Genomic DNA, 10,522 nt, shown 5'->3' with positions numbered 1-10,522 from the left:
AAACATCAAATATCATTGGGTTACAAAGCCTCTATCATTTCTATGGGAATATGTTATAAGTTTAGAGGGACAACTTCCTCACAACTGTTGAGGTGGCGAGTTGTTAATGGTAAGCAATAAAGTGGCGTCAATGGTAGGCATATATGAGAAACAATAATAACTTTGTCAACTCAGCAGTTCTGGAAATATCGTGTCTATAGTGTATTACTAGAAAATATTTAACTCCAAAGTCTAGTTGTGGAGTCATAGTCATCTTGATGAATAATGAAATACCAAACTTGTGACTGCTACTTCCACATTCCCTGGCTTGGATCTTGCTTCATAAATAGTTAGCCGCACAAAGATGGAATAGGCTTAGGTCTCTTGCTTATGTACTGCATGTGGGCATGTATTGGCTTCAGCTGAACTGCAAGCCTTTTCTACTTTGTTCCACGTCCATTGTTCCTTGGTGTAAACTGGTATCCCAATTGAGGGATCAACTGCAATGTTGGAGAGAGTTGTTTCTTTATCTCTGAAAAGAGTTTAGAAACAGATTGTTCAAATTCCTATTATTATTGATGCCGGTGCGGAGCTATGGGTGTTGTTTCTTTTCATTGCTTAAGGTGATGGAAGTGCAATTCCTAATGGTGAACATTGCTGCTTTGCAAATTTGTGAACAATTCTTGTGGGGTTTTTTTTTTTTAATTGGATAGTTACAACAAGAATTAGATTAAAATTATAAAACTCTTTGCAAATACGTAATACTAAATTTTAGGGAAAAGTTAACTTATGAGTGCAATGGATTAAGAAATATATTTAGAAATTTTTTATAAGAAATATTTTTAGAAACTTTTAATAAGGAAAAAAAAATAATGCTATAGACACAAACTATTTTACAACATCTTTAAAAATTACTGGTATGGCTTTAGCATTTTTTAAATAGTTATTATAAGTAAAAATGTGATGTTAGTGATAAACTCATATTAGAATTAGTAAGAATTTGTCACATTAGCAGTTTGTAAAAATTTGTAAAATAATTTGTGTTTGTAATACTGCTCAAAAAAATTTGATTTGTTTTATTATTTTTTTATAAGAATAATTTTAAAACTTTTTAAAAATGATCCATTAACAAATGTTTAAGAACACCCATTAACCAGAGTAAAAAAATTATATATCAAGCCAACTGAAAAGTGCCAGTTGAGATATAAACCAATACAAGACATATGAGTAATGTTACACTTACATCTACAACAATTTTACAATAAATTCTATGTAACAAATTGTTATTAATTTTAATCTAGACTCACCATTAAAATTACATTTTTACTCACTAGTAACAACTTGTTTTATTAAATGAGAAAACACGAGAGAGATGTTATATAATTAATGACATTCCTAACCTCAAATGCTTATCGTATTTATTGGGACTCACCTTTTCACCTCCCCCATTAAAAATTTGTTACCATGATTAAAAACATTGAAAATTCCAGTCCATGGACCATGTCCACCTAACACAAGTTTTAGATTGAAGGCTACACTGCATTTTCAAATAGATTTTCCATCAAGTTTCCCATCCATTGAACAAGAAGAATGCTAAATATGCAGTTGCTTTCAACAAGTTGTTCAATGGAGACTTGGAGAGAGAACGTCTCTCCGATATGAAACACAATAAATTACAGAGAACACATGCCTTGAACACCTGCCACCATCATGTAAGCGGCAGCTTATTCCATCTCTCAGTGACATGTCTTCCAAATTCCACAACATTGTTCCGTTAGAGGACTCAGATATATTATTTCCTGCAAACAAAGCAACAATGTTTTAATGTGAGAAAAGTATTCAATATGGCTTTCCTTACAAGATACTGAAATCATGGGTACATTAAAGCTACTGAATAAATAAGTTAATGTCATTTACTCATTTATACTAACATAATCACGGGTAAAGACTATAACATGGGCTGAACCTGACTAGTCTGATGAGGATCCATGGCCCACCCCAAAATTTCGGGAGTAAGCCTTGGTTGTTGTTGTATGACTATGACATAACAGCTGGATTATTTTTGTAAACACAAACTGAGCTGAATACAAATGCAATATTTGCAGAACACTGCTTTAAAAAAAATGAAGTAACATCGTCTGTGTATCCTCATGCTTCATTCACGTTGAATTTATATCTAATTGTCAATTGTCTTCCAGGAAAAGATGCCACCTATCCTAGGTAGTAAAAGCTTGGTCTACTACCAAAGCAACAGTACCTATCATAGGCAGCAAAAAAAATTTCAGTAAAGGTGGCAAAGGCTACATTCAAGACTCATTACATGCTAGTCTGCCAAAATTTAATATTATTAATGAGCGCCTCGCATAGTTGTTCATTTGTCTCACTTATTTTTTATAATAAACTAAATGAAACTTATACCAACCTTCAACTCATTCCCCTTTTGCGTTTAGCTACTTTCCATTGCTTCAATATAAACATGACCCCCTCTTCAAGTGTAGCTCTTCTTCCTTCTGGATAGTTCCACAATTCTGATATTATATACCGCCCACTAGGATTGTATTCATTTATCTCCATTAAAGCTGCTGTCACAGCCTTGTAAACTTCATCACCCAATTCTTTCCTCAGATCATTCAATTTCTCATCTTCTTCATCTATAACTTGCTGAAACAGTGACATTCATCTTAAGTAAACCATATCATGTTAAAAAGGCAAGCAAAGTAACAAGAAGTGATGAATAAGGACTTCACAACCAAAAGCATACAGGCTATGGATATATTTGAATACCATTGCAAGCTCATAACTAGTTCATTTAAAATTTGAATAGTAATTTGGTGCAACAGAATCCTTGAACATTACATAGATGTAATACTTTAAAAAAAATCATATCTAAGCTGATGAACAAAAAAATTAAGCAAATGTAGATGCTCTGCATACATATTAGACAGCAGAAAGCATGTTCCTGACAAGTTACATAAAAGACAATAAAAAACCACAAACAGACATGCAAACCGTTCGTTTGTTCAAACATCACACTGGCAAGGGACTTTCCCAGCATAATTCACAAATTCAGACCATCTAATTACATAAGCAACACAAGCACAGCCAAACTAAACCAGACTAGAAATCTAATCCTTTAATTTAGATCGGGAAACTTTGATAACTGACAATAAATTAAGCCCAGCTTGCTTGGAAGAGTAAAATAAAAGGGAAAGGTAAAGATACAGAGTATCTCCTCTTTAGGAACACTGACATCATTTCAAAAGAATACAGTACATATGTTGATGTGGCCATCTACGTATGACAATAGCAAGTACACTTGTGTCAGAAGTCACAACAATGTGGAAGTGTCTAGTAGCTTCAGTTTTAAAGAATTTAGTCTTTCAAAATAAAGTGTGAAATTTCAAAGAATTTTATCTTTTTTTTAATTTTTTTTTTAAAGACTGCTTCAAAGTTTCTGTACTCTTTTTGAGCCCTTTTCTTTTTCTTTTTTTTCTTTATTTGCTCTATTAAAAAGAGAGGGGGGGGCAGCATGTACTTCTGTCACTTACAATCATATTCCTCTTTTCACCCTTACAAATGATTATGTTAAACTAGCATTGTAAAGACATGGAATGTTTACAACATCATGAAAAAGAACATGCAGTTGACAGCATTATTTGCCTTGGAACGGATTTAAACTAGAACTAAGAGAAAATCTAATCGAACCAGATTTTAAGCAATCTAAGAAAAACACCTGATGCTTCCCATCAACTGTAATAACTTTCAAAGGATGCCAGTCAGGGTCCTTCAGATATTCCTCCCACAATGAGCATAGCTCTGAAGCTCTGTCTTCTGCTTCTTCCTCATTATACTTTCTTTTCATTGCCTCATGGAATGGTTTACTGTTAAGTTCTCCCATTCTCTTAACGCCAATATGAGCACGGCTAGCTAAGTCTTTCAGGTCCTACAAAGAAAGAAAATTAGTACTTTTGCACAAGCTATGGGAACTTGTATTAAGTTTGGGGTTGAAAAATTGGACACATTAACACTTGAATTAGTCTCCAGGGGTTCCTAGTCTTAATAAATAATAAATCAAAACTTAAGTCATTTATATGATTACAGCATCTTTGTATTAACTTATGATAAAAACATATGCAATTTTTGAGCTTCTTGCTGCTCATCATTGAAGAGGTAAAACACTTACATTAACTAATTCTTTTCGAGCTTCTTGCAGCTCATCATTGCTCTTGCGCTCCTTCACTATTAATGTTTGGTTCAAAGCTTCTAAATCTTCAAGTTCTCCTTCTTTTTCTCGCAACTGTTTGAGTATTGTATCCACTTTTTCCAGAATTTCCACATCTCCATCATCTCCCATGTGCTTCATGACATTTAATGACCCTCTCAATCTCTCAATTTCCAATTCCAGTGCTTGTTTTGCATCCAGTTGCTTTTCTAATTGAATTATTCTCTTATGGAGTTCCTCCTTTTGCCTCTGTGTATGAAACCAATTGTAAAGTATAACTAATCTATCTTTATCCAAAATGACAAGGAAATGTTTAGGTTATCCTTTAAGCACTTAGAAACAACTCACAAACCTTCTGATCTTCAGCCAGTTTCAATACATTCACATCAGCCTTTTCTTGCTCCAATGAGGCCAATTGCAGAGAACTATTTCTTATAGCATTCTGAAAGAATAACAAAAACAGCTCTGTCAAACAGTCTTGCAAACATGAAAGTATAATCATAAAAAGAACACTTCAACTGATGCTGCAACTAGTTGAATTGTTTTTTTCATTTCTTTATTTAGATAAGTAACAACTAGTTGAATAAATTAAAGCAGATAATAGGAGTTACTTTGACAATGTCAAGTTTAACGATTTTCTAATCAATCATTCTGGGGGTTATCAGATTTGATGAGTACCAAGGGAAAAAAGATCATTCTGTTCTTCCCCTTTTAGAGCAACTTGATCATTTCTCTCAAATTCAAATTTTTTTTTTAACCAAAGACAATTTACCTCTTCAATAAGATTTATTATCTTGTTTAACGGTTGCATACAATACCCCTCTCGCATGGGCATGGACCCCACAAGCATGGGAACCACCCTTGACCCTTATGTCCAGGGGTGTTGTATGCCATCATTACACGAGATACCACCTCCTTCAGTAATTATAGCATGTGAATTGTGAATCTAAGAGAAACTATGACAGCAATGAAACCCAAAGTAACAATACCTTTTCAATCTCTTCAGCGAGCTTTTTGCTTTCGCTCTCATTCCGTGCCTCACGCTTTTCCAATTCTACCCCACGGTGCTCGAGCTCAGTTTTCTGAGATTCCACTAGCAACTTGAGCTTTTCGTGGTCTTTAAAAATCCTCTGAAAGTGATCCCTCGCACTCAGTTGTATCTTTTTAATCTCTATCAAGCAAAAAAACATGGGATAGATTAATGTCACGACAACAGCCTGACACTAGATAGTAAAATATCCAATATGGTGAAATCTACACTACAACTCACCAACTATGCAGGAATTCCACAGCTGTAAAAAGCTGAAAACATATTATACTTTAGGTTACTAAAGAAAAGTAAACATTGGATCTCTATAACAGAACAAACCTTCATTATAGGCTTGAAGTAGCTTATCTTTCTCTTCTATTATGTTGCTAAGGGATACTGTAGTTTGAGTACATCTTTCCTCCATTTCTTTCAAACACTTGTTCTTGACCTCAATGAGGTTTTTCAGATTAGATACAAGTTTACCCTGCTTCCGTGCTTCTTCCTCCATAATGTCAGAAATTGTCCTAACATCTCCAATCTTTTGTAGGTGGTCCCCAATAATTCCAGTTGAATTATAGTCATCTGCACGGGCAACCCAAGCATAAAGACCAGATTTTTGGTCATTATTAGCTAACCAGTCCTTTTTCCCATGATGATCTGCCTCATAAGCCCTCTCAAATGACATGGCATTATGTAACCCCGGCCAATCTTTGAAGAATTCCACAACAGCGCTTCCTGAATGACCCCGAAAATTCCATAGAGGGTGGACCCTTGTGGGATTAAACCCTCTACTTTTCAATTCATCCCTCAGCTTGGACCCACTTTCTCCTACATATCTCCCTTCCTCCGTTCGTTTAGTTGGAATGTTAACCACAATTCCTGTCCAAGGCCACACTAATTTCTCATCATGGTCACAGCCAACAGGAGGATCATTCTCGTTCACGGGTTTTGATGGACTTGCTAAATCCTTTTCCAAATATTTCACCAAAGCAAGGTGATTAGCCTTCTCTTTTGCACTTCTTTTATCTGAACTACTGTTGCCCACCCCAGAAGCATGCTGAAGAAGTTCCTTATATAGATAATCTCGTTTTTTCTTCTTCGGGCAGTAGGGGCAAGTAAATGTCTCATTTGAGTTTTTGACATTGTGATTCCCATTCTTCAATTTTTCATAAGTTTTATCTTCATACTCATCCATTTCAGATTCACTAATATCTGAATCCTCTCCTGAGCTGAAATCCATCACGATTCCCCTTAAAGATAAATAGTACCTGGAAATTTGAAAAATGAACCAAAAAAAAAAAATAATACAAACTTAATATATTTCTTGCACAGGTAATTTCCATTATTTATTGGTTAATATTTTATATATGATTATACAACCGTCAGGAAGTGAACTAGTGTAACCAGAGCTCAACTAGAAAAGATAGACATGATTGACAGTTTAACACAGAACCGCTACAATTCATCTAAAATCTTACTTCTTTGAATCTTCTTTGAATCCAAAATGCATTTCCTCCCTTTTCTGGTAAGCCATCGATGATAAATAGAGTATAAACCCTTAAATCACACAATCCAGCAGATCAAACAGAAACATAATTGGATATTTGGGCTTCACCAGGGTGGCATTTACACAACTGTCTTATTCTCTTATTTCATTTTTTTTCCCTTTTCTGGCAGAATCCATGAGACAATTTCAGACCAAAGGTACATTGTATCTAAATACCAATAACTAGCAAGAACTACATTCTAAATTTTTTTTATTTAATTAGTAAGCATATCGACCATACTAAATTAAAACATAGTTCAGCTTTAAAGAAACCCAGATACAATCTTGCATTTGGCAACAAAAAAAAAAAAAAAATCAAAATCAAAATCAAACCACACAGACAAACAGTAACAGAACAGTTATTGTTAAACTCCAAACTCCCAAATCAGCCCAACCAAACCTTATTCCAACAACATTATCTTACATGCCTAAAACCCATCATTAAAATTAACTAAAAAAATACAATAAAGCCCGATCTGTGAAAATTAACCAAGAAGGAACTGACTTTTACAGAGCAATCTAGAACCTTAAAAACTCCAAAACTGAGATACAGAGAAAAAAAAAAAATCAACCCCACAAGATGAGAGTGCAGACAAATTATCTTAAACAGTGCATGCATGCAAAGAAATTTGAAGCAGAGCAACAGAGAGAAGTGGATAAGATTACCAGTGAGAAAATTAGTTGACTTGGAACTCCTGGGGGTCACAATAAAAAATCAATTAGTGAAAATTTTGACACTGTGAGTTTCTATTTTAGACGAATTGGGAATCTGGGTCTTGATCAGAAATGGAATTGGGAATCTGGGTCTGGATCAAAATTGGGAATTTGGGTGAAATTGGAGATGGTAGTGAGTGGTTAGTGACTAGGGTTAGGTGCTGTGTGGCTGTGGCTGTGCGTGTGAAACGTGAATGTGAGTGCGTGTGTGCGTGGGACACTGTGAGAAATGAGAGATGAAGTAGATGCACGCGCCATTGGAGCGCGTCCGGTCGTATAAAGTGATGGAATCCAAGCTCTGGGGACTGTAGCAGATTCGCTATATAGCCATTGTCTGAGCATCTCGAACAGTCTTTTTCGTATTTTTGTTTCACAGAAAAGTTTGGAGAATAGTATTTGAATTGCAATTATTTTGGCTATTTTGAGGAAGCATTTTGAACAGTATTTTTATTTTGAGAAATGATATATTTATAATATTTTTACAATAAATTTTAAGTGACAGGTTATTACTGGTTGTTATTATTTGGGCAAAAAAGTAATCTTAGTGTCAGTTTTAAATTTGAACCAATAACAACTAATCACATGTGATTTGTTATAAAAATGTTGTAAAATTGTTGTAGACATAACATCTCTCTTTTATTTTTTTTGTTTTACAGAAAAGTTTGGAGAGTAGTATTTACAAGATTTTTGGCTAATTTGAGAAAGCATCTTGAGAAGTATTATTGTTTTACAGTAAAGTTTGGAGAGTAGTATTTGACTAAATTCCAGATTTTTAGCTATTTTGAAAAAAGTCTAAACTTTGGTCGGCTTGTGTTTGGAGTCAACTTATTAGTGTTTTTGTTGTTATTATTTTTTCTAAAAGTGCGCTAAAATATATTTGTAATATAAAAGTGAGGAAAAAAAATGAAGTTCTTAAAAAAAATATATACTTCAAAGCTAGAAATTCAATAAATAAAAAGGCCAAATAGACACTTGTTTATTTGGGAATAGTTTATTTTATTTTTTGCTAAATTTTTTTACTAAAAGTGTGCTAAAGTATATTTGTACCTCAAAAAATTTAAAAAGCTATATATAAAAGTTAAAAACTAAATTTATAAGTTGATATCAAACACATTCATATCAAAGCTTTTTCTCTATCTCACATCCCCCACCCTCTTTTTTTAAGACATTGAGATTTTTTTTAAGGAAATAAAAGACAATTAAGTTGAGCATTAACCGTGAGCATTTAAAAATTTTTGGCAAAGCTTAGCTGCAATACTTTTGTGGGGGATAAAAGGATCAGGCCCAAGTTAACGGGCCGAACACCCACGAGAGAACTGTTTCACATCCGAAGAGAATGATGAATAGAATGCGAGGTCCAGATTGGAGCGGAATCCTCTGGGTAGAGGATCATCGCTTTCCGAGGAGGATATCTCCAGTCCGAGGAGGACATCTCCTGTCCGAGGAGGATGTTTTACCCTGGTATGATAGCGGAGACTAATTGAGCAGGAGAAAAGCCTGGTTGATCGTCCGAGGATTGGGTCTTGATCAGAAATGGAATTGGGAATCTGGGTCTGGATCAAAATTGGGAATTTGGGTGAAATTGGAGATGGTAGTGAGTGGTTAGTGACTAGGGTTAGGTGCTGTGTGGCTGTGGCTGTGCGTGTGAAACGTGAATGTGAGTGCGTGTGTGCGTGGGACACTGTGAGAAATGAGAGATGAAGTAGATGCACGCGCCATTGGAGCGCGTCCGGTCGTATAAAGTGATGGAATCCAAGCTCTGGGGACTGTAGCAGATTCGCTATATAGCCATTGTCTGAGCATCTCGAACAGTCTTTTTCGTATTTTTGTTTCACAGAAAAGTTTGGAGAATAGTATTTGAATTGCAATTATTTTGGCTATTTTGAGGAAGCATTTTGAACAGTATTTTTATTTTGAGAAATGATATATTTATAATATTTTTACAATAAATTTTAAGTGACAGGTTATTACTGGTTGTTATTATTTGGGCAAAAAAGTAATCTTAGTGTCAGTTTTAAATTTGAACCAATAACAACTAATCACATGTGATTTGTTATAAAAATGTTGTAAAATTGTTGTAGACATAACATCTCTCTTTTATTTTTTTTGTTTTACAGAAAAGTTTGGAGAGTAGTATTTACAAGATTTTTGGCTAATTTGAGAAAGCATCTTGAGAAGTATTATTGTTTTACAGTAAAGTTTGGAGAGTAGTATTTGACTAAATTCCAGATTTTTAGCTATTTTGAAAAAAGTCTAAACTTTGGTCGGCTTGTGTTTGGAGTCAACTTATTAGTGTTTTTGTTGTTATTATTTTTTCTAAAAGTGCGCTAAAATATATTTGTAATATAAAAGTGAGGAAAAAAAATGAAGTTCTTAAAAAAAATATATACTTCAAAGCTAGAAATTCAATAAATAAAAAGGCCAAATAGACACTTGTTTATTTGGGAATAGTTTATTTTATTTTTTGCTAAATTTTTTTACTAAAAGTGTGCTAAAGTATATTTGTACCTCAAAAAATTTAAAAAGCTATATATAAAAGTTAAAAACTAAATTTATAAGTTGATATCAAACACATTCATATCAAAGCTTTTTCTCTATCTCACATCCCCCACCCTCTTTTTTTAAGACATTGAGATTTTTTTTAAGGAAATAAAAGACAATTAAGTTGAGCATTAACCGTGAGCATTTAAAAATTTTTGGCAAAGCTTAGCTGCAATACTTTTGTGGGGGATAAAAGGATCAGGCCCAAGTTAACGGGCCGAACACCCACGAGAGAACTGTTTCACATCCGAAGAGAATGATGAATAGAATGCGAGGTCCAGATTGGAGCGGAATCCTCTGGGTAGAGGATCATCGCTTTCCGAGGAGGATATCTCCAGTCCGAGGAGGACATCTCCTGTCCGAGGAGGATGTTTTACCCTGGTATGATAGCGGAGACTAATTGAGCAGGAGAAAAGCCTGGTTGATCGTCCGAGGAACCCACCTGATCAAGATAAGCTCAAAGCACACTCAAGAACGATAAGGATGAAGA

The 10,522-nt window shown here is 34.5% G+C and overlaps 1 protein-coding gene across 1 annotated transcript; it reads right to left on the bottom strand.

Annotated features, from left to right (window-relative positions):
- Positions 1 to 1,497: 1,497 nt before the first annotated feature.
- On the bottom strand, positions 1,498 to 7,506 carry LOC112016442 (protein INVOLVED IN DE NOVO 2; the record flags this gene model as incomplete). Its single annotated transcript, XM_024049006.2, is given in 8 exon segments — positions 1,498 to 1,778; positions 2,402 to 2,640; positions 3,713 to 3,922; positions 4,163 to 4,450; positions 4,554 to 4,643; positions 5,191 to 5,372; positions 5,571 to 6,499; positions 7,444 to 7,506. Coding segments are annotated over 6 exon segments (1,908 nt in total). The 3' UTR covers positions 1,498 to 1,778; positions 2,402 to 2,403.
- Between the last annotated feature and the right edge of the window lie 3,016 nt (positions 7,507 to 10,522).

This window comes from Quercus suber, unplaced genomic scaffold (assembly GCF_002906115.3).
Source record: "Quercus suber isolate HL8 unplaced genomic scaffold, Cork oak 2.0 scaffold_136, whole genome shotgun sequence".
Taxonomy (NCBI): domain Eukaryota; kingdom Viridiplantae; phylum Streptophyta; class Magnoliopsida; order Fagales; family Fagaceae; genus Quercus; species Quercus suber.
The sequence above is the reverse complement of the archived record's forward strand: the minus strand, read 5'-3'. Positions and strand labels throughout refer to the sequence as shown.